General features: G+C 42.3%; 2 protein-coding genes across 7 annotated transcripts in view; both read right to left on the bottom strand.

Moving 5' to 3' along the window:
- LOC6546173 (IQ motif and SEC7 domain-containing protein 1) overlaps positions 1-25,126 on the bottom strand; it is a 46,605-nt gene that overhangs the window by 4,149 nt on the left and 17,330 nt on the right. For 2 of the 6 annotated variants that reach the window (XM_015158646.2, XM_015158645.2), the window contains exons 2-3: positions 1,959-2,510; positions 182-630 (exon numbers count right to left, since the gene is read on the bottom strand). In XM_015158646.2, the coding sequence (XP_015014132.1) occupies positions 182-630; positions 1,959-2,510 (1,001 nt within the window). Of the gene's footprint in view, positions 1-181; positions 631-1,958; positions 2,511-2,986; positions 3,535-6,431; positions 7,143-11,953; positions 12,529-25,126 lie in introns of those variants that run through there. The other 4 variants (XM_001973538.3, XM_026977833.1, XM_026977834.1 and 1 more) reach the window with 4 other exon arrangements.
- LOC26526465 lies at positions 4,965-5,379 on the bottom strand. Its single transcript, XM_015158798.2, has one exon. The coding sequence runs from the start codon at positions 5,267-5,269 to the stop codon at positions 5,021-5,023; it is 249 nt and encodes an 82-aa protein (XP_015014284.1). The 5' UTR covers positions 5,270-5,379; the 3' UTR covers positions 4,965-5,020.

Below are 25,126 nucleotides of genomic sequence, written 5' to 3'. Positions count from 1 at the left end.
TCTTAAGGATTAAAATGAAAAATATAATACGAAACCGGTGACACCCTAGGTCTTTGCACCTATATAATCTTTGATGAAGTAGAACTCCTAGTCTTAACTTGCAAAAAAAAAGTCCCAACTGATGCAATTTTCGTCACACTATTTGCCATCCAGGTGGCAGGCGTTCCTTATCTTTACTCACCTGACTGACTACGCGGTATGGGACTGCAGTCCAGCTGACGTCGCTCCCGCATGGAAAGCGAACGCGTTGGTGGCGTCCGGGACAAGCCCGGAGAAGCTGCTCCCGCCGGACCCGCCATGATGGTGACACGTGGCTGCTGTTGCTGCTGCGCTTGTTGCTGCTGCTGCTGCTGCTGCTCGGTGAGCTGAGATTCCGTGGCACTTCCGTAGGCTGACGAGGAGGAGGCACCCTCCTCCGCCAGTCCCAGGCTACTGGCCGTGACCACCATCCGTCGGCTTAGACGTTTCTCGGCCTTGGCCATCGCCGTGATCGAGGCGAACTTCTTGACCATCATGTAGTGACGGAAGGCGCGCTGAATAGTGACCGCTGCGTTGCGGGCTCGCACTCCGCCGTACTTGCGCTCCAGCAGCTCGATCTGTTTCTCGAGCAGATCTTGTGAGAGCTCGTAGCTATTGGGGAGATCAGAAAAGATATAGCCGATAAGTATTTGGAGGCATCCGGTGTGTTGGAATGGGAGGTGCGATGTGTGCTTGGTTGGCTGGAAATTTTGCAAATAACTGACAAAAGTCTGCGCCGAGACCGAATGTTTTGTTGCCCCGCCCGATAAGATAGCGCACGAGTATCTTTTAAATACAATTCTCTCTGGCGTCGTCACTGTCACCCCTCTGGGCTATCGACCTGATTAAAATTCGCCTCTCGAGAGGCAATAATATTGCTTATTGCTGTGTGCCTCGTGCCCCAAGCAATCGTTACTTTGGATCGATACTCCATCCGCAGACAGTCCAAATTACTCATCATAGCGCTATAAAGATAGCTTTGAAAACATATTCTGGGACCTTCCCCGAATAGCAAACTATCGAGCAACAAGAACTTGAAATAGGCCATCATGCAGCTGCCCACGTCAGAAAATGCACTGCCTATTAAATAAACCAATATTTGCATGGACGCCGCCTGATCTAAGATACCACCTCTGTATGTCCAATGATGACTTTTCAAGTCCTCCACGAGCGGCCAAAGTTCAGACTCATTCAGCTGACGAGGCACACTTTTGCTTTTACAGATAACTAATTAGATAGGCAGACAAGCTTCTGTTGCTAACCCTCAGCTTGATGGATTGTTTACACAAAAATGGCGAAGTGGTTTAATCATGCAATTAATGGCGTAACAAAAAACTGTCTTTTTATTCCCAAGTTCAAATTAAGAAAATTTAAACGCTGAACTCAAAATTAAGCATTGCGGTTCGTTTTTTGTTTGTATACAGAACACATTCTGAAGATAATGAATATTTAATCGTGACAAATATTTTTTAGCTGATAAGAATTGCGAATAAGCTCATGGTATGAATAGTTTATTGCTGATTTTCTGCTCATATCTCTGAAAACTGATAAGTGTACATCTCCGATTAAATAAATTTAATTTATTCGAGTTGCGTTATTTAACTTAGTCACTTCTAGAACAATAAATACGAGTCTAAAAATAAAAATAGCTTTGGCCAATCTATTCACTGATAGTTCTGAAGACATGCTATATTATTTAGAACCGTCTGCTCATCATTATTTTTTTCTACGCAGCGACATTTACCTAGTACACATTTTGATAAAATAGCATTCAAAAAGCCTCCTGAATAATCCACCCAAATTATACCCAAATTATTCAGATAAGAAATAAATTCCCGGAAATCTTCCTTTGGCCCCTGGAAATATTTGCTTTCTGACTGCACACAATTCCCAGCTGAATCCACACCAAACTGGCCACATCCCCTGGAGAAAATACTTACGCCGACTGAGCTCGCGTCCGCTTGAGGACATCTCCGCCGTTCCGGATGGAGTTCTTCTTGTGCATATTCTGTTGCTGCTGCTGCTGCTGCTGGTGCTGCATGATCACGCTGGTGGCTCCGGATCCCAGGCCAGTTCCCACACCACTGCCGGCTATGACCACCGCCCCACCGTGGTGGTGGGCGTGATGCCCGTGGCCGTGGAGCATGTGATGGTGGTGATACTGGCCACCACCCGTCGCCGTGACCTGCATGTAGTGACCTGCGCCGGTCTGATGCAAGTGCTGCTGCTGCTGGAGGTGCTGCTGCTGCTGCTGCTGATGGCACGTGGGATACTGCTGGATTTGGTAGACCATCTGGGGATGCTGTTGCGCAGGATAGTTGATGGCGGCTGAGGAGCTGTGGGCGCCGGGGGCGTAGTGGTTCTGCAGGTAAACATAGCCGCCGACACTGCCGCTGTCTGTGCAGGTGGAGGCATTGGCTGATCCTGGCTGTTGCGCTCCAGCCAGCTCATACTGGGTGGAACCACTTCGCTCCAGGCTCTTCTGGGGAAAGCTGCAAGGGGATAAGAGGAGGGGTCTGATTAGAACACTGCTTTCGCTGGAGTGTCGCAGGAAACTAATATACGTTTTAAAAAGCCTATATATAAATAATAGCTTTATCAAGACTTTGCTATCAAAATTGATAAGCAAACACTTGCAGTGCTAAAGTGGCTTTTTAGTCAAGAGTAATCGATGTTTAATTTAGACGTGACGCTATAATTTAATTTAGATTTGGTAAAACTGTGTCCTAAATATGTGAATATAAAGAAGGTACAAACGGAATGAAACATATCTTTTAATATAAATAAAAAGTTTAAATAGAACATTTTTGAAATCTAGGGAAATCTACAGTAGGTACTTCAATTTCATATGAACATGGGATTCCCTAACGAATTTCCAGTTGAGATAAACAAACCAAGCCTTAGTTTTGTTTATCTAAGTAGACGATAAGAGAACTTTCGTTTTCTGGGTCAGGCAATGGGTTCCTACCTTTCGCCAATTATAAAACCCGATATGCAAATGATCATGGTGAAGAAAATATCACAAAAGTTCAAGATTTATGCACTGGGCGGTGGTGTGGTCTCTATGGTCTACAGACACATTGTGACACAGTTATGGACTGGGAGAATCACAAGATCGCCGCTATATCGTTAATTAATACGCGTCCCGCGATCGCTTTACAATGATATTCAAATTGAATTTCGGTCGTTTGGCCAGACGACAGAGGAAGCACACAAAAAACTAATTCCCGGCGGAAGATAGCTCTATATTGGGCCAGGGTAACGTCCGATCCCGGCGATGCTCGCGTTTGAACTAAACCGAGCATTCGAAGACCGCTCGACAAGGTGATCGACGATCCACCAAAGTAGAGGAAGAAGTTAGCTGCGCAAGCGCGTCGGCAGCTATACTTCTTGTATATCCGTCTCGCACTCGCCGCTACCCATCTCGCTTCCTCCAGAAACGTGTTTCGCATGGCTCATTAAATGTGTGTGCGTGTGCGTGATCATCCTACCCACGTATGTATACGCCGATCCCACACAAAATGCATCTGTTTTGTGTTGCCCTCGTCGGGTTACCCAAAAAGAACAATTGTACTACCCCTAACTCAAAGAATAGAAATCCTAAGCGTAAAAGGATCCATTATCGAAAAGAGACAGCGAACAGGTAGAAGAGAGAGATCCCGCCATATGCTGGAAGGAAAGTGAAGGAAGCGATTAGCTCACGATGACAAACTTATTGATCGGCCAGGGATCCTCTATGCTATTGGATTGAAGCAACAATTGGGGAAACTGTAAGGGAGACGTTTGGCAGTGATATCTGAAGGATGCACCATTTGTAAGTTATGGATTGCAGAAAATCAATCAGTACAAACCACTAAAAGGTATATGAGGTATATGAACTAAGGTCCTTATTTCAGAATATATGCTTCGCGAATATGAGTACCATATACATATATTCGATGTGAATCTTGTTTTAGATACTGAAACAGATTCGTTAAGCCACAAAATCATTTCAAAATACTTTACATTATTTCCACAACATGATGCCGCAGAACATTATTCTTCCTTTAATCTATGCACCTTAACACTATATTGATTTTCCCCTAGCTTGGAAATTGAATTCGATTTGCCCGAAAATCCCAGCTAATTCATTATCTACGTATGCAATACGAATGACTACCAGAAATCTTCTCGCAGCGGGACCATCCCAGAAGATCGATTGAAAAACTCGAGGGCAGCTGCATATTTGCACCTATAGTCGAGAGTCGGACAAAAACAGGATCAGCAGGAAAGCCGAAGGATAACGAAAACACAAAATTGAAAGGGGCATCCTTGTTGCTGCCTATCTCTTCCACACTCTTTTCGCCAGTTTTCCAGCTGCACCTGGCGTGGCTTTGCATGGGTTTCTCTGGGATGTACGTATACATCTTTTTTTTCAATTCCTGAAAGGACAACAACGGCAGGTAGTTTTGCCTGCCGAACTTGCTTGTTATTGTAGCCACTTCCCCCTCCCCCAACCCTCTGATTTTTTAAGAGTCCTGCTTTCGAGAAGGAAAAACATCTGCCACACGTCGCCCTAATTGTTTGCCGTTGCACGTTGCACATGGTGGAGCTAAATTTTCAAGACTGCCCGTCTGTTTGACCATCCCAACAAGTATCTGTGTATCTGTCTGTATATCGGAGTATCTCGCGTATCTTGGCTCGTATCTGTATCTCAGCTGACGCTCGCGAGCCAAATGTGCACCGGACTTCCTCCTGCTTTCGTATGCAACAAGTGTCCAAATCGGTTGACGTGACCCAACCGCCGATGGCCTACTCGGCGTAATTATTATTGATTTTACATTAGATTTCTCGGGTTCGTTTATGTGCATTTCGATAGGAGCTTAACGTTTATGGAGTGTGCCACAAGCGGGCCAGACACTTTGTGGTTGGGGGTTCTGCGATTAGGAAAACTACAAACAGACCGCTGCTGCGCCGCATTCAATGTATTTCCATGAATACCAACATCAATATTAAAAGCTTATTAGGCACTCGAATCCAGAATTCGCCGCCGGGCTTGTGCCCTCGGTGGATCCTGGCGCGATCGATTGGCTTCCAATTGAAACCGATCCCTCTCGCTTGCCGAGCCCTTGTTTTGAAGTAGGAAAGCCAGCGGAACACCCAGGATCATCAGGACGACGATGGCGTAGATTATAAAGAAGTATTTCAGATCGAAGCTCGTAAGCTGTTCAACCTTTGGAAGGTTTTGCCGCAGCAATAGTTCCATGGCCATTCTTTTTTAATGCCAATAATGTCAATAATGCCAGGTGACGGCCAAAACTTATACAAAATTTAGACAAAAATAACCAAAACTTGACTGGAAAATTACAGATAAAATGATTTTGGTAGTCTTTTTCTAATAGCCTCTTTATAATATTTTTTTACTATTTCTGTCATTTTTAGCCATTTTACATGTGGATCGCGTGTTAACATTAACATTATATGTTAAGCCTATGTGTATGCAACATTTTCTCCTTGTCAAACTGTAAGTTAGCCTATCTTAGCTTCCACATGAATTCACGGCGCATATTAGACAAGTTTCAAACCCAACATGTTTACTGTTTAGGGATTTGAAAAAGTTAAGTTCTCAGAACATTTTGTTTGTATAATCACGCTCTACTGGCACCAATAGCCCCGCCATAGTATTAAATCGAATTACATTCCTTCAAGGAATTCAATAAAATCAAAGACTTGAACATCCAGTAATAAATATTTACAGTACACTCCGATACCGCGCGTATTAATAAATAATTGAGCGGGTTTATCTCGACCGATACTCGCTGACTAGGCCAAGAATACTCAGGCCATAGAACAGCAGCAGACCCAAGAACAATGTGGAGGCCCCATAAAGATAAGGGATAATACCAAATGGGTGTGATAAGCACACCACCTTGAACAAATAAAAGTATTTTGCAGGAACCGAAATCGGTAAATACCTATAATTCGTTGAACAAAAGCCATTTTTTGAAAAGCTGAAAACAAAGTTGAGTAAGTGTATTAAAAGATATTTTAGATTGCTATTATATAAATATACTTCCAAATGCTCACTTGCATCTGTCAATATTTGAAATTGTGAACATTGGGTTTACTTCAAGTAGATATACCTTTTATACGAAATACATATTATATTTTTTGCAAGTCCCACTTCATCACATTAACATATTCAAATGGTGATAGTAATAAACCCTTTTACATATCTTTGATCATGCATTAACATTTTTAATTTGCTTTACACATTTTTAATGAACGCATCAAGGTTGCTGGCAAAATTTGGCCATTATTTATTATCCAGAAATCGAAAATATACTAGTTTTCGTAGACTCTTTTTAAGGTGTCGGCACAGCTGGATCGAAATCCGCATTCAGATGCGGTTTCTGGGATCGCACTAAGCTTACCTGACAGCCGTCACATGGTGCGAGGTGTGCGTCTGGGTCTCCTTGTGCCGGGTGGACAGACTGACCACGGTGACGTGCCGCGTTGCGGTGCGCACCACGCGCCGCACCCGGCTCCTGCCATCGCCCACAACCACCACAATCGGTGGTGGCCTCTTTTCGCTGTCGCTGCAATACTGCAGGAAGGACTCACTGCCGCCCAGATCCGAGTTGCTCGAATGCATGTGGTGGTGGTGGTGTCCTTGGGAGAGGGGCGAGGATGAGTTGGTATGGGAGTGGGAGGAGGACAGGGGCGCCGGAACGGGCAGCTGTTGGCGGCGGGATTTGTGGTTGTCACACCTGGACATTGTGGCTTGTGGTGTTCTTCATGCGATTCGGGGGGTGAAAGGGGGCAGCGGCTCTTACTTTCGCCTTCGCCGTCGACATGCAATTGTATTTTTTATTATTATTATCGGAATTTCCCCTTTGTGTTTGCTTTTTGGTTGGTTGGTTGGTTGGGTTACTTTCGGTTATTCATTTGCAAATTGATTTGTTTTCTTGTCGTTTCGATGCTTTGTTGATTGGGTTTATTAATTTATTTACGAGCGTCTGCGCATCATTCTTTGCCATTTTATCTTTGGTTTAGTTTTGGAATTCCAAGTGTCGCGTCGCGCGGCTACATTCTTTTTGTTTATTACTTCTTTTTCGGTCACAATTCAAAGTCAGCGTTTTAGCCTAAGATAAAGCATTTTGTTTGATAATAATTGCAATTTGTTCACCGTGACACTTCCGTTAGCCAAAACCACATTCGTTCAGGTATTGCGTATACGCCCCGTAAAGAGCGAGCGTTTCGAAACGTCAACGATTGCGAGTGCCCTTCAAAAAGCGCGCTTGTCATAAAAACAATTCATAGAACACGCTTTATGACTGGCAATTGTCGGGGTTAGAAAGCCAGTATGACAATATACGACAATATACATATAGAGAGTGAGAGAGCGCCAGAGAATTCACAGATCACTTAGAACAATAAGTTTCTCGGGAAACTGCCAGACTGTCGTATACCCCAGATAGCCTAAAGTTACCTAAGAATCGTTGTATAAGCTCTACACCATTCTCGTATTTCGTGTCTTTGCATTTAGCTTCATTCAACTGCATTGATTCACCTTTTGTACATGAATCACACGTCAAATAAGGATAGTTATGGAATTAATTAAGTTGACATATATGGACTGCCGTGGATTTCAGTCAGATGTCAAAACATTTTAATTGGAAGCAATTTCAAATTCCAACTGAGTCAGCAGCTACTCCATTTTAGCATTTCGTTAAACTCAATCATTAAATAACCACGCTACGCTAGATGCATCAATATCTAAAGAACTGACAGACAGCTGACAGAAATTCATGTATTTTGTCTCGAACAACATTTTATGCCCCACTTTTAGAAGTATTATATCGAACCATCATACCGCACTTTTTGAGATGAACCCAGGGTGGCGAATGACACTTGCGAAAACAGAACTGTATTTGTTTATTAAAGCCCCAGCGAGATAGTCGCAGTTTACAGTCTGCAATCGCATTCAATCAACTTTGCGGCTGTTCTGCTTTTTGGGTCAACGTCGATTGCTGATCGTTGATCGTCGATCGCAAGTAAAAGTCGCCAGTTGTCAACTGCAGACTAGAAAAGAAGGCTGAAAAATGAGGAAAAAAGCGAAACAGCAGGCCAGAGAGAGTAAAGTGGAAGTGGGACTGGTGAATAAACAATATTCAAATTGAATATGTCAGACACGCAGACAGCGGGCATAACAACATCGATTTGGCACCAAGCGCAGACAGTGGCCCATACTCCGATATATTCCGACATATCCACATTGATCTAGACACACTGAAGGCCCCGAAACGTGCCTTGGGAAAGTGCACCTGGCAGTGGGCCCAAGTTTAGTTTTACTATTTCAGATCACCCACGATCTGATTAGCTGATTAGCTGGCTAGGAATCTAGTGACCTGATCCACTTTGCACACAAAGCCAAAGGCCGCGTGATCATAAATCATATGAGGTTTATGTGCGAAGTGCGTGAGAATTCGCAATGAAAACAATGAATAGAAAGGGAAATACACCCGCACAGGCATACGTATAAGATCGCTGTTGTCCCAAGATCAAGATCTCTATATGGTTATAAATATGTATGTATGGAAATGTCGGGCTATAACCCCCACACTTTCTTCAGAGTGGATTTTTGTTTTTGTTTTTTAAATATATTTCGTCGTAAAGTTCAAGAACCTTTTTCGAGAGTCTCAAGAGCTTGAAAACGATACCGAGACATCTCTGTTACAATTGTGACAACACTTGCCACTGTCTCTGGTTTTTGTGTTTCGTCATATGGAATATACATATGTACATACATACGTACGTACGTACCATATACCATCCATAAGAACCGAACGAACCGAGTGAATCGAGTAAAAAGCTGTTCAAACAAACGAATTTCGCTTAATCTCACGACTGGGGCCCAGCCTTGGAACAAGTCATGGAATTATTGGCCAAAACAAGTCGCCTACTGCCAATATGTGTACGGGTAGCGTTCATAACGCTTCAGGGGAGTTCTCAATCACAATCGCTTAGAATGCTGCTGCTGCCGGGGCCCACTCACAAAATACAGAAAACACAACGAAATACAAATCACAAGCTCACAAAAAGAACAACCTAATGCTAAAAGCTGAATATTGTGTTATTTAGCAACTATTAGTGGTTGTGGCTTTTCTAGTTGTTTCTGCTGATGTGTTTTGCTGTGACTAGAACAGTTCCAACTTGTTTTCCCTTTTGTTTTTCCTTTTTGTTTTTTGTGTGTTTCGTTCGTTTCTTAGAAACTTTTGTTTGTAATTGCAATTTTGTTGAACAAGTTTTTCGCTGTTTTAAAGTTTTTACGAAAATTGTGTTGGCTGTCTGGTTCACTTTAAATTACAGTGGTTGTTGGTTAATTGGCAGATAAGGCGTAATTTGTATTCAAAAAACTGGGTAGCAAAGGCTTGGATTTCTGTATTCTGTATGAACTATTTTAAAGGTCACAAACTAATCAGAGTTATAATTAGCCACGGCAGTGGCTATAACTACAGTATTTTATTGATATTTATTATCAATATTTTTGTAAGCTCATTTTATAGCTTAAGCCATTGTAATTGAATTTTCCATACGAACATATGAAACGCAATCTTGAATATTTTTTTATTAGTATTATTTTTTGGCACAAGTTTAATTGTTATATTATTGTTTCGTTTCAATAGACCGTAAAGGTTTCATATAATCAAGTTAGTTTGTTTTTTGTCTCGTAGATCAATAAATCCTAATAAAGAATATCAAAAACGTTTTCATGTTACTCGCACAGAGAGTATACTAAATTCGTTGCAAAATATGTAGCAGATAGAACGGACCGTTCTATCCAAAGTATATATCTATACTCTTAATCAGGATTACCATCCGAGTCGATCAGGCAATGTCTACCCGTCCGTATGAACGCTGTGATCCCGGGAACAAGTAATGGGTATCTAGTAGTCGAGGGTATTGACATAGAGTTCTCTTTTTTGGTTACTGTCGCTATAAATTTAAATTGTATTCAAAAGTCGAGTTTTGAGAGCAATCAGTGTGTAGTATTTGCTATGTGGACAGAGCTTTGGAGCTCTGTAGGCTATATCTAAAGCTGCATCCGCTCTGGAGCACGACATCGACATTGGCTTAGATTGGGTTGCTATAGTTGCAGCTTTTGTGGCAGATAGAGCTGCCTTTGTTTTACAGGTGTTCCACTGCACGAGCAGCAAAAGCATCGGCAAGTGCAGGTGGGGGGAAAAAACAACAGCGGCGGCAGCCGCAATCAGTTGCAAAGCTGCTTTCTTGCTTGTGTTGTATAATTATTTAATTTATAATTATTCGTAGTGCGCTCTGCTCTCGCTCTAAAGCAAATACTCGAAAACAACAAGGGAGTTTTGTGCAGCGGAAAAAAATTTATATTCCCTAATTCCTCAAATAATATATCTATAAATTATATTAAAAAAAAATTTAAAATCTCTTTAATCATGATTAAGTATAAAAGAATAAGTAAAGTGCATTGTTTCACATTTTCAGAATTTAACAGACTAATAAAAGATGGTTTAATAAGATTGCCTTATATTATCAACGTTTATATTAATTTCAGGAATTATCAACTACGCTATGTTCAAAGGGTAAACCAATCATGAATTCTTTAAAAATCAACAGTGATATTTATATGTAATTTTTTATTTGAACTTCGAACAGCAATTAGGTGATACTATCATGAAAAACTGATCTGATCTGATGTAAAACTGAACTGATTATTATTAAGAGACAGTTTTTCCCAGTGTTTTAGGGATAGGCTCCGGGAAGTGGGCGGGTTGCGGTGGGGGTTGCGGAAGAAGAGGAAGAGGGACAGCCCGTGCTCAATGCTTTTATTCACATTCGTGTCATTAGTAACGGCGCACGTAACAAAAAGCACGAATATACTCCCTCTCTTTCTCCGGCTTCAGTCGCTCTCTGTCCCTCTCTGTCTCTCTCTGTGTCTCTGTTTTCTCTCCGAACGGAAGAGGAAGTGGAAACACAATGTGCAACAAACATCGAATGCGGCGACGCAGCGTAATTGGGTGGCAAGCGATTATACAAGCCTGGCCGAAAGGCAACACAAAGAGCCAACAACTGCAGCCGAAAGAGCAAACGTCACACAGAAAGCTCAAAATCAAAATAAAAGTGATTCAAAATCAAAAATGCAGCGAAAACGCACTGGAAAATGCATCACACTTTTTTGTTAACGGGATAAGAGAGTGAGCAAAGAAGAGAGAGCTCAAAGACTGATTCAACATTTATTGAATCGGATCAACGGCTTTTGGCTTTCCAAGCATTGTTTACCTCACTGAATCAGCTGATCAGAAAAGATTGTCTAAATACATATATAAATATAAGACAATTGGGACAGCTATATATTTATTATAAATTTTCAAAATCAGGAACTGTCATTCATTTTAAGCTGAACCCTTTTTTGCACCCTCTAAATACCGTTTTCATTGTTCCTTGACAAATGAGAAGTTCTAAGTGCTTTAAAAATATCTTTATGAACCATTTAAATCACTTAAGCTGCGTACAAGTGCTGCATTTTAAGTGCCAACAAAGGATGATTCAAAAGGTAAGCCCCTTTACAACTGGCATTATGCTAAATCAGTGATTCAGCGATTTTGGCGGTCAGCGTGGGCGGATTTTTCCAGGAATGACTGCTTTTTTCGACTTTGAAAATCAACTTGCCGAAGCAAAGTGCTTCGAGTTCAATTACAAAATAATAGAAATTTCCAGTTGGATCCACACATGAAAATACAAAAAACACACGCGATTTATGTGTTTCTTTTTTTTGGATTTTTCAGTTTTTGTTTTTGTGTGGTTGCCGAAACGTAACGGGGCAGTGGCCGTGGATCCCGCTCTTTCCAGCGATCCCGCTCTCTAAACCCCTCTCACTCTCCCTGGCACCCGCTACTGTATTTTATTTTATTTGTACTTTTTTTTGCTGGTGGCGGCACTATTGTTTTTGTGATACACTGGACGCTTGGAGAAAGGCGATTTTCTCTTTAATTATATATATTTTTTTTACATCAAAAAATTGTGGCTTGTTTCCGTTTTGTTTTATTGTGTGTTTTGTTTGATTTATTTTTGTGGCATGTCACGGTGACACAACGATGTCAAATTAATAAACAAATAGCAACGAATAGTGGTGATGCGTGTTGGGAAATGTTGGGTTGTTGCTTAAACTATTGTGTCGATTTCTTCTCGTTTAGCACTCACACTCAATTTTAAATTTTCATTCAATTAATTGAAAATACAATTTCAAATATTTATTTTTTTTGTATTTTTCGCTTGCCAAACTGCGTTAATTAAACAATATATTTGGAATATATTGAAACACACACGATCAGCGACTGCGACGCGGGCAGCGCTGCCAACGGCTACTGCGAAAGGTGTAATCGAACGGAAAAACAATAAAACGAGCGAGCAAGCGACGTGCGTGCTGCCTCCACGAAGCTTTGAATGAAACTGAGCCGCAAACAAAACTGCGGCGAGAGCCTCGAGTTCAGAGAGATAAGAAAGAGGAAGAGAGTGGGGTGGAGACTGCAGGTGTGTGCGTGGAAGAGAGCTTGTTGCTGCTGCTGCTGCTGCTGAGTTTGCACTTGTATTTGTTATTGCCTATTGGCCAAGTTTGTGGGCCACTTAAAACACTGGCTAATATTGTTGTTATTTCGAATACTCGGGGTACTAAGCTGTTATTTTCCACTTGATCTGATTTCAAAGATCAAAATTTTAAAATATCATGCATACAGAAAACTTGATCCCTTGACCACTAATTAATAAGCTGGCTTCTATTGTTATTAGAAGGAAATACTAGTCGTTGTTATCTTCTGAATGTGTTTTTTAAATTTAATCCTTTAAGTAAGCAAAGGAAATGCTTCTTTAACTGACTTATTGCAGATTGTAAATGTAATTCTTTAAAAAGACTTGAATCAAAATACTCAAAACTAAAGTTTTAATAATGGCAAAAACACGTAAAAAGCTAAAATTATTGGAAATTATCTATAAAAGATTTATTTCAATTAAACAAAAATAAACATTAACTAAAATATAATTTTACGCATACAATTATAACTCCTTTAAGCATGAAAGCTATTTTTGTAATGTTTTGCGATTACAAGTATAGTTCTGAGTATTGAAACAACTCATTTATGGAAAAGGTACAGAAATAGCGAAACAGTGTATATACATTTACGATTTACCTTTAAATGAGTTTCGGCCCCGCACACACCTGTGCACTTACCTGCAGCTATCTCTCAGCTCTCACATATTCATGAGCGTTGACGTGTGCTGTCACAGTGGGTCTAATTGTCATTATATAACCCGCCATATAACCCACCGTTAAAGTGCAGCAGCTACTAGAAAGTAAGCCGCTCCATTATCCGCAATATTTGCATATTTAAGCGAACGAAAATGAGTTCGACTCGGATCTTAAAGCGTTTTGAAAAGTTTCCAACGCTGGAGCTCGAGCAAACTGTGTTTTTCCTACTTGACTCCATTGTCAAATTGGGTAATTGCAAAACAGATCCCAAATACGCACACACATAAATCGACAAACAGTCGTAAAGAGGTGTAAATTTATATGCAAACGAATCTCACACACTTGAATCTCACACAATCGCAAGCTAAACTCAAAATTAAAAAAAAAAAATATACGCAGAGCGCAAAGCTCGGCTCTCGGAGAATGGAAAAAACAGCTGCTGCAACTCGCCGAAGAGCAGAGCGAGGAAATGAGAGGGAGAGCGAGTGGGAAAGGGAGGGGTAGACCCTGCATCAAAAGCGTGTGCTATGGCAAAAACAAAACATGAAAGATGTTCGGGTGGAAGATCGATGATTTAGTACCCTGTAAGCCGATCTTCATTCATATTATTTGAACTCTTAAGATCCCTTCTTAATTCAAACACCTTAAAACTTATGTTTATAAAGCGAACGTGGGGAATATAATAAATCATATAATACTTAAAAACAAAAAGTGCAATGGAATTTAGGAAAGACTATAATCCCCCATCCCTAATTAGAGAGCTTAGGCTAAATATAGTGGTTAAACTGTTTAAGACCCCAAAAACTGTGTAAATTGGTAGACAGGATTAAACTGCTTAAGAACCCAAAAACTGTGTAAATTGCTAGATACGACCCACCACAGCTAATGACCTCCGAAATGCCACCCCTGAATGTTCCGCAGTTCCGATCAACGAATGACAATACCCCAGTACAGGGTATATCGATTGTGGCTGCGCGTAGTCAGACGAACAATAAGCTGGGCTTACGTTACGCTCAGGTGACTCACGAACCGAGCGAACCGCACTAAACGAGCGTTGAAGGGCGAGCGGGGGCGCTTTACTGGCTATGTTTTCTTATTGTTTTTCACTGCTGACGTCCATATGTGCCGTACCATGGGGAGAGACATGTGGGCAAGTGTGCGGCATGGCGGCCTGGCAGTTCTCTTGCCAGTTGGTCCCTGGTGCTTGGTCCCTGGAACTTGCTAGTTGGTAGTTAGTCGCTTGCGGCGGCCCGCTAACAAAATGGGCAGCGTAATGCCTCACTGGCTTCACTCCGGTCCGCTCAGCGACTGAGCCAAGCGTTAAGCCCGATGACTGTATGGCTGAGTCCAAAGCAGCCGAGTTTCCGAGTATCCGAGTATCTGTATGTGTATTTCAGACAACAAACCATTTATATCCGGACCTGCGGCCTGTTTTGACTTTTCATTGAAACCTGCTGCTGCACAGAAAACAACTATCATGTGCTTTTAATGGCCAATCTTAATGGTTTGTATTATACACAATACTAGATCCCAAGAAAGTCAATGGACAGGCCATGTCCATAACTATTAAATATATTTACTAAATATCATGGATAACGTAACTAATGCTTAAACTTGATCTGCATATGTTTTCTATTGTTAAGTCGCTCCAAATAGCTTGGTTAGAGCAGTTAACTTCCTCCAGCCTCTTACTTTTAAATCACTTTAACAGCATGGGATGCTGTTTCCAATTTTATTTACTGTTTTCATGTTTACCACACGATTTACATTTTTCAAATTTTTATAGTTTGAAGCAAGGCATTACTCCAAATCACTGCAATGCAAATGTGTTGCACCATTTTTAAACAGGGAAAGCCAATAATTCGAAATCCACTTGAAATCTGATAGCATCAAAACAAAAGTGACCTCTTTTTTATCTCTCTGTACTGCGCACACTGCCATAGCTGCGGCATCGTTAAAACTCGTAAGTCGTAAACATATGCACACATAAAGCCAAAACTTTTGCCACAGTTGTTCCCTGCGAAGCCTCCACCCCGCTCCCTTGGTCCAAAAGCGGGCTGATATTAACGCATTAGGTACAAGGTACACAAACCCATTTGCCATACTCGTCTGGGCCGAGTCTCTGCTGTTATGAAACAATAAACAGCCGTCAACGATGATGACAGCCCCAAAGAAACAAACAACAAAAGCCCAGTGCTGCGAGGGTTGCCTCAGGCATTTGGATTAATTAATCCAAGCCATCAGCAGGGTTGCAAGTGCGACCAGAATCCAGTAGAACCAGCAGAAGAAATCTTTAATTTGCAGCTCGTTTATTTCCCTGGCGAAGGCATCTCAAACAGGTGAATTGAGCGGATATTAGTGGATTTGTTCTCAGGGCCTTGACAGTTATTGCTGACAATTAACCTTTAGAGCTACGTTTTCCTGAATAATTAAATACGACTGAACATTTTCATAAATATTAAATAACGTTTCGCAGAATAGTTTCCATGGGATGCTGTAGGTTTTTAATTCTGATACCACTTTAAAGATCGCCACGTTCAGACCCCTAGCAATCATTTAATCTACCCACTGCCCCCGAGTATCTCACATATGAAACGCACTTCATATTTCCCTAGCAAGCATCGCGAAAGCTCCGTCGTGTGTAGTTACTAACTATGCGATTACCTCGTTTGGCCCCCACCAAATCCCCCCCTGCCCGCCTGACCTTAGGCATTTTGAACCCAATTTGTAAACAGTCGAAGGGCGGGCAGATGGGAAGGAGGAACCTAAGCCAAGCCAGCCAAGAGACCTTCAGTCCGCCCCGAAACAGAAAAGCCAGCAAAGCGATTGCGAGAGCTTACGTCCCCGCCACGATCCCCGAGCCCCTACTAGGTGGTGGTGCAGTGTGGTATGGTACGAGTATATAGCCAACCGATTCCTACCTTCAACTTGCCGCTGGCGGGGCCATTGAATCGCTCATTCGGTCATGGCTACACGGCTTACTACTGGCTATACTACCAGGCAGCCGAATCGCCGGCATTTCGGGCTCATTAGAAAGTGAACGCAGGTCTGGCTGGGAGACAAAATGCGAGACAATGCGCCGGAGTCTCTGGAGCGCGGCTAATGAAGCCTGGCAGGGCCAATATCGGGCAAGGGATCGGATCACGATCGCGATCATGATCACGTCACATCGCAATCGAGATTCCCTCGCCCCTGTCATTAGGAAGTTTCTCCATACTAGACTAGAGTATACCCATTACTCCTGGATTCACTTTCACAGATTTGGTAGCTAAAAGCGATTCCAAGAAATCGTTATATCTGAGCAAATCTTCTTTTTCGTACTGTTTCCGGCTCTATCGAGTGGAGCTACCGGTAAGTACACCAAAGTGCTAAGCTTTTCAGTATTTAGAAACATTTTTTCAACGTAAAGAAAATGGTTTGTATTGGCTTTTTATTCCAGTTACCAGCAAATCATTTCATTGACATAAAATCACACCTTTCAGAGATCTAAGCGCTCTACAAGAGTATTCAAAGCTTCGCTGTCCGGATTTTACCAAACTTATTTTTTGTCTTTTCATTCAATTAAATCAAAAGTATAGCGACCGAAGATGAGCCAGTGACGGATGATGCGATACAAATGAAAATGTTGAAAGAAAAACATGAAAGAGCAACAGCTGGCGCAGGAGGGGGAGGGGGGCGCGGGCGCTGTGCGATACAGAAAAGATACAAAATTATGTTAGTGGGAAATTTTTGTGGTTTCATGAAGCCGAGTACTCACACTCATTGGCATCGGCATCGCAGCGACTTCACTTTCACTTGCACTTCGCCTTGCCCACCGCGCGTCACTTGTTGTGGTGTGGTGGTTGGTGGCCATGAATGGAGGAAAAAAAAAAAAAAGAAAAACGAAAAATTCCCCTTTCCATCTTTTGCACCACCACCCCCTATTCACCCCCTTCGCTGGGCAGCCCAGTGGTTGAGTTTTTCTTTCATTTCGTGGAGCTGCTTCCACACCGCCACTGGCGCCTTCATCAATCAGCGAACGGCGGTTGTGAATCGCTCGCTGCTCAAGTGGCACATTGGGAAAGTTCGCCCACAAGGGTTCTGCGCTGCTCGTTAGGCTCCAAATCACGTATCTCACGCCCACTGAAAACAAGCACCCAAGAAAAAAATACAACCAAAAAATAGATAATGGGCCCATACTGATCTGTGATCATCGGTTACTTGTTACTTGAATAAATGTTCTAAGTGAGTGTGATTATGCCTTGAAAAATACTATTTTGTTTCAATTCATATTTTATTTTGTTCGCACTGCGCATTTTCCTCCGTGTAGGCGTCTGCTTATAATTACCACTCTCGTAGCTCTTTCATTGATTTTCATTTTGAATTTTTCATTGGAAAATTCATGTTTACAAGCGATAAGCAGCTTATTATTATTGCCGTCCATCCGCCTATCTGGCAATCGAATTTCCCAATTTTCTTTTGTTTTCCCGCACTCTTCTCGAAGCTTCATATCCCGCCCTTCTGTCGGCTCATCTTGTTTGTGTCTGAAATCGCTTGGAGAAGACAAATCTCGAGGGCTTTACGTAATCCACACAAATGGCCATCATTATGCGAATTTCATTTGTTCATTTGCTATTTGTGGATGGCTGGTGAATGTTTGGCTGGCTTTCTTCTAATTTCGTGGTATTCTTTTTGATTTGATTGCTCGTTGCCTTTTTGAACAGAAGCTAATGAACTTGAAAGAGTCTTAAAATAGTGAAGAGACTGCTGTTGGATAATTCGGTTGAAGCCGAGTTTCATAATTGTTGGAAATGGTTGATTGTAATTTATAATTTGCTTTTGATGGGTTGCAAACTAAATGGCATATATATTTAATAAAACAATTTCTCGGCCACATTTGTCAACAATATTTAAACACACAAACTGGTTCCCTTGTAAACCTTCTCTATAATTACGAAAGCGATCGTCTGAAATGTTGTTTTCTTTTAACTCAATACCTCAGCCGAAGATCTCATTTCTCACATGTATAACAAGTAGTTATGTACACATTGTATTTCCGATCCATTCCTACCGATCGCCCGACCTCATCAGGTAGCTACTGCCTTTTTAAAACCTTTTCCAGGGTAAGTCAGATGTAAGGTCTGATTAATTCTATAGAAATTGCATTGCCAGGCTGCATTTCGTCAGTTTCAATTCAATGCAAATTACAGAGCCAACTGGAAACAACAATGCGTCTGCGTCCGAGTCTGAAATTGCTGCTTGAATTGGGCAACAACAGCGAACAACAAAAGAAACAACAAGGGAAATCTAAGCAGTTGATTCTTGGCTAAGCTTACACAGGCAGAAAAACTGTTGACTTATGAACGCCATGCGGGTAGCTAAACATATGCTGAAAATCACTGGAATTTCATTTAATACCAATATAATAAATGCATGACTACTACGAAACCATATATGAGATGTTTTTTTTTATTAAGATATTTTAAGTGTTCAACCGATATACCCCATTTTACTATGGTAATTTTGTAAAGTTTTTCTCTGATAAAATGGGGGTGCCTGGCAGAAAGAGGGGCGTGGCGGCTGGTGGGCATTCAAGAAGCGAGTAGCAACCGACTAAAAGAGCCGGCTCCAAGAAATTTGGCACATACATAACTAGGACGACGGCGATGGAATCAGAAACAGCAACTGCTGCAAGAACTGGTTAACTTGGCTAGTTGTTTGGTGTGTGCCAACCGGCAACCGGCAACTCTCCGCCCGCCCTCTCCCCTTACTCTGGCCCCAGTGATTGCCCCTCCCCCTCTGCCGCCCACATGCATGACGTCAACTTCCCCAACTGGTTTCGCCTTTTAATTTAGATGCTTTCATGCGGCGATGCTCACCGGGTTTTTTGATTTCGGAACACCTCATCTGAATTTATTTACTTTTTTGCATTAGGCCTACAAACCCAGAAGCCTATAAAGCAGTGATGGGGAAGAGGCTAGGGGGGAAGCGCTAACTGCAGATCCAGTTGAAAGCGGGAAGTAATCGATTTCATTTCTCATCTACATACAGAAAAATGCAGATTGCCTTCAGGCCCGTGTTAACATGGCTGAAATTTCGTTTCAAAGTTGGTCACCTACGTTTAGAACATTTTCTACACAATATTTACACAGACGAGTATCAATTATATCAAAGCCAAGTTGATAATTTCTAGGGAAACCTTCGATAGAGTTCCCAAAGCATTACTAAACGCCTTTTCCGTGTACCTTAAAGAGCAGGTTGCTTTTAACGTGCACGTTTCTTTTTGGTTTATCAATCCACGAAAGTCTGGCATTCAATTAGCGCTGGACCAAAGCAAACTGAGTCCAATGAACGTCGGAAAAAGTGGAAACGTCAGTGGTGTGAGTCACGTGGTCTAGGTAATCACTGTCCGGAGTAATCACCTTACGGAATAGGGCAGCCAGAGCACAGCTCAGCGACAATCCAACAATGGAGGTAAGAAGTAAAAGTGAGAAAGTCGTTAAATAATCCCACGACTTTCAACTACTGGAAAAGTCTGCTGCAAGCCACAGTAGTGTTTATAATGAGGGGCACGGGGGCAAGAGATTTGAGAATAATGATCCAAGTAGTGGAGCCAGGAGGAAAGCGACGGAAAGAGAAGAAATAATAAAGAAAAACACTTCCCATCGCTCGGAGGAGAAATGTCAAACAGTTGATGCTATCTAGTAATCGGAATAATGCCGCGACTCGTATTAAATAACACGCGTTCACAAGGAAACCCAAAACAAAAATCAAATGGGAGAAATGCAATTGTTTTTAATTGAACTTTTTCATTGTTACCCATTCGAATTATCTTCAATTCAAAAAGGGAGATTTTGGGTGCTTCAGATTATATTTTTTAGAAAGATTAAACTGCTAGTAAAATTGCCTTTAGCTATATGTCTTGAAACTACGAAAAATCCGTTCGCAATTTGTCAATGCAAACGATTTCTTCGGTCGTTATAAATATAAATTTCATTGCGACTGGCAGCTCACGACTAAAAATTAAGTTAATTAGCAGTTATACTGGATATCCCTATCATATACTCGTATGTACGCCCATATAGGTATGTGCAAAGTTTTGTCAGTCGAGATCCGAATATTGATCGCAAATAAAAAGTTATGCAACCTTCCATTGTCTGGATAAATATTAACAATTATCGTTTATTAAATATGTTTTGTATAGAGCACCCAAGATTAATTAGGCTTGATTGTACTACGTAATTGTTATGCAAGATTATAAACCACATCTAAAAATATATACATGCAATAGGAAGTGAAAAAACCTTCAGTGATACAATCAAGACTCTATAAAATATTAAAAGCAAAGATTTTTCGGTTTTAGTATCTACTTCTAAATTCATTTGCCTACATTACGACTTTAAACTTAGTTCGATTGAATTAAAAGCATGTTCTTTTTTCCGGACCGAGCTGTAAAACCTGTGCTTATCTGGTCGATAACTGAACTAACCCGGATATTGTAAGGCCAGTTGGTCACTAACTACAAATGTTATTCTTCGGAGGGCATTATCATTGGATTAGATAATGTTGTCTGTACCGCAGAGAGCCATTGACGGTTATGTACATATAATCACGTGTTTATCGCTGGAATTTCCATGAGCGTGCCTCGTCGTGGGAGTTCTGATGTTATATCGTACCATCCACCATCTACATAACACCAACCACCCACTGCTGCCCACTTCAGGCCGTGCAAAACAACATTATATATACCGTATGTATTTATGCTCGAAAAATGCCAGAGTTCAAGGTTCGTGTGCTGCACAGACCATGCCACAAAAATAGAAATTTCGGACATATTCTGGAAAACTCGCTGAGCTGATTTTATTGGTAGCTTTGTGTAGCTTTAACTGGGCGTTTTAATTGAATGAATTTTTAAAAAATAAACTATAAATTTGTAATTATGTGAGTATGTTAATGAGACTATCTTTTTAGAAGAAGAAATGTTATTTTTCCTTATATTTAATACCCAAAATGCCGCATTTTAAGTGCTGTAACAGTTTCTACATTTGTTGTGTGTTTCTAAAACGCTACGGCGATTTAATTTGCCTTGTGTTATTTCAGCTTGACGTAAAGTTTTTGTTATTTTTCCACTTTTAGAGAAGTTTACTGGTGCAGCTTTCGAAGAGCAGCACGCACCTGATCATCGCTCGCGGTTATTAATATTTTCGCCACTAATCACCAGAGACAAGTCCACAATTAGTGGCACAATTAGTGCTTAGTGACATCTTGAGTCACTATCAGTGATAGTAACGTGCCAGTGCAGTGATCTTAAAACTATCAAATTTAATTAAATTGTGCTCCGCTGTCCAACGGCCACGTGCCGGCAAGCTTAACACAACATCCGTTGGAAAGCTTAACAAACATCTGTGAGGAGCTTACCATTTGGTTCCAGCAGCAGATAAGTTCTGGCCTATGTATCAGATAGAAGCTTTTAGTTTCTATTCTGCCCCAAGATCAATTGATATTATTGCATACTCTTAGGCGTGCGATGAAACCCGGACAATTTGACAAGCCGCAGTCAACGACTACTAGTGCTACTAATAAGAACAAGGCAGTTCTAGGAGAGGAACTTAGAAATGCCGTCAACGCGCCCTCAGATAATGATACTCTACAAGTATCCGATTTTGCCGCCACAGCAGCTTCATTGGCATCTGCTTTTTCGAGCGTCAATGGGTCCACATCAGGAACCGCCTCGCGCTACCAAAGCCCTGCTTCAGGTGAAGCCTCGCAGCGCTTTCAAACAATAAAGCGCAAGTCATGCGCCTCCCCAAAGACTGATGGGAAAAAAGCTAACCTCGGCAAGAACGGTGATAACGTTCCCATACCTCAATCGAACTATAGTGGCAGCTCAAACCGTTTCGAATTGCTAGCGCTTCACCCAGATGACATGGAAGTTGAGAACGCCAACGACGTGCTATGTGAGAGGCCTAGTACAAGTCATCAAGCTGCCATTGCTGCGGCGAAGCGGGCCGCTAACTCTCCTGGCACCTCAGGTTCTCCCAACAAGACGCAGCCCAAACCACCGCCCATAGTGATGGAAGGTATTGAAAACGTCTCTCTGCTCATGCAAGAACTCAGGAAAATAATTGACATAAATAAAGTTGAAGCTAGGGCTTCACTTGGCGGTATGATGAGACTCTATGCAAATGACGCTACCACTTTTCGTAGCATTGTCAGTTGGCTTGAGCAGGAAAAATATGAATTCCATTGCTACCAACTGAAGGAAGATAGGCCGTTTAAAGTCTGCATTAAAGGCTTACACCACAGCACGCTTCATAGCCAGATTAAGGAGGATCTGGAAAAATTCGGACACAAGGTGCTTGACGTCCATCTGCCCCAGAGGCGCAGTGAGCCAGGCACCCCTGTAGCCAAGCCGGTAAATATGTTCTTCGTGAATATTGCCGCCGCGGCCAATAATAAGGAGATCCTGCTAGTCAAGGCACTTTGCCATATGCGGGTTATCGTTGAGCCCCTCCGAAAGCGCAATGCTGTTGTGCAATGCCATCGATGCCAACAGTTTGGCCATACGGCTAAATACTGTCGTAAAGCGCATATTTGCGTCAAATGTGCTGGCGAGCACGCTGCCAGCAACTGTACTAGGCCGCGCAGTGAACCGTGCACGTGCTACAATTGCGGACAACAGCACCCTGCAAGCTATTCAGGGTGCCCCAAATACCAGGCGTTCCTGCAACGATCTCGGCCCAAGCGTGGAGTTGGAGCTCGGCCTACTGTGAATAGCCAAACCGAGACAAATGATCAAACTAGGAGCAGACCAAGAGTAGCCACTCGTCAAGGTGTCTCCTATGCAGATGCAGCTAGGGGAGGCGTGCATGTCTCTCAACATGAACAGCAGAACAACCCAAACATAAACCAACGAACCAACAGCCGCAACCGCTCGACATCGAGATCTCGAGTTGCAGCTCAACGAGACAACAACCGCAACCGTTCAGCATCGAGATCCCGAAATACGGCATATCACTCATCTCTTGAAAATAACATTGAAAACATGATGCGAACCCTCAATGGAAATATCGATTCACTCCGCTCGTTACAGGATAAACAGACGGAGATGATGATGATGATGCTCAAACAGCAGCAACAGCAGACACAGCAGCAGGGGCAAATTCTTAATTTGCTTGCTGCCCTCCAAGCGCAACGATCAACAATATGATGCCGCTGCGCATTCTAATGTGGAACGCCGATGGCGTTTCCACGAAGCTGCCAGAGCTTGAGTGCTTTGCGCGACAAAATAAGATCGATGTCATACTAATTAGTGAGACTCACTGCCGAGGAAACTTTGTGCCAAAAATATATGGTTTTGATGCATATCCAGCTAATGATCCAAGTGTTGGCAATGCTAGAGGAGGAGCTGCGATCTTTATAAAATCTAGCTTGGTGCATTATCCTCTGAGCCCTGTTACCAGCGAAAAAGTACAAATAGCGTCTGCAGGAATAAACACAGCGCTTGGTGTGATCGACTTTGGTGCGATTTACTGTCCTCCTCGTTTCACATGGACAACAAATGAATTTGCTGACATACTACCGCTAAATCATCGAAAATTTATAATTGCAGGAGACTGGAATGCATCTCACTGGCTCTGGGGCTCAGGAAGATGCAATCAAAGAGGTCGCGCTCTCGCGGATCTTATTCTTAGTACGGAAGTCAACACGCTGGCTACAGGCAGTCCTACTCGGTATCCGTACGGTAGGAGAGGAACTCCAAGCTGCATTGATTTTGCAGTAACGAAAGGCGTTCTCGATATTCATGCTTCCATAACATCGGCTCCTGATCTCAGCTCTGATCACCTGCCTCTTATCATAACGCTGGATGTCACAGCATTGACATATCCTACAGCAGATCGATTGATAACCAGACACACCAACTTAGAAATGTTCTGCGGTCTTCTAGAGCAATCTCTGTATCTTGATATAGAAATCAACTCAGAAGAAGATATTGAGGACGCAATCAACCTATTTGCTGTAAAGGTGAAATCGGCAGCCATAACAGCTACACGAACGTTGACACAGAGACCCGTAGCAGCAGGTATACCCCTCACACGGGAAATTCTTATTTTAATTGCTGAAAAGAGACGACTTCGGACAAGATGGATGAGGTCCCGCCACCCTCTAGACAAATTAGAGTGGAACAGAGCTCAACATATTCTCCGTAAGAAACTGGTGGACCATAAAGCTGCATGGTTCGACGAGAGGCTTACCAACACTGGTACTGGAAGCGAAGCGAGGCATTCTCTATGGAAAGCGACGCGTAGTATAAAAAGGAGGTGCCCCAGGAAGGCACCACTAGCTAATGAGAACGGAACATGGTGTCGTTCTGACAAGGAACAAGCGGAAGTGTTTGCTAGGCACTTAGCTGAACGGTTCAAGCCCTTTAACCTTGCCAGCCAACAGGAAAAACAAGAAACGCAGGAAGTCCTCGAGCAAGCGCTGCAAATGGATGCACCGATTCTCCCGTTCGACCAATGTGAGATATCAGCGATCATAAACCGCCAATCCTCTAAAAGAGCACCAGGCCACGACATCATCTGCAACGCTACTCTGAAGGCGCTGCCTACTCACGCGATCTCTTACATAACGTTGATCTTCAACGCTATGTTGAGGTTGCATTACTTCCCTGCCCAGTGGAAATTTGGCTTAGTGAGTATGATCCACAAGCCCGGAAAGCCAGAGAGTGACCCAGCATCCTACCGGCCAATCAGTCTCCTCCCATCAATCTCGAAGATCTTTGAGAGACTTATCTCTGCCCGAATTGCTGGGATAATGTCATCCAGAAGAGCCATCCCTGATCACCAATTTGGATTTCGTGCAGGT

This window comes from Drosophila erecta, unplaced genomic scaffold (genome assembly GCF_003286155.1).
Source record: "Drosophila erecta strain 14021-0224.00,06,07 unplaced genomic scaffold, DereRS2 tig00000021-arrow-pilon, whole genome shotgun sequence".
NCBI classification, from domain to species: Eukaryota; Metazoa; Arthropoda; class Insecta; order Diptera; family Drosophilidae; genus Drosophila; species Drosophila erecta.
This window is presented reverse-complemented; position numbering and strand designations above follow the sequence as displayed.

Excerpts from the sequence above, each read along its gene's own strand:
- LOC26526465 (XM_015158798.2), bottom strand. The coding sequence starts at position 5,269 with ATGGCCATGGAACTATTGCTGCGGCAAAACCTTCCAAAGGTTGAACAG.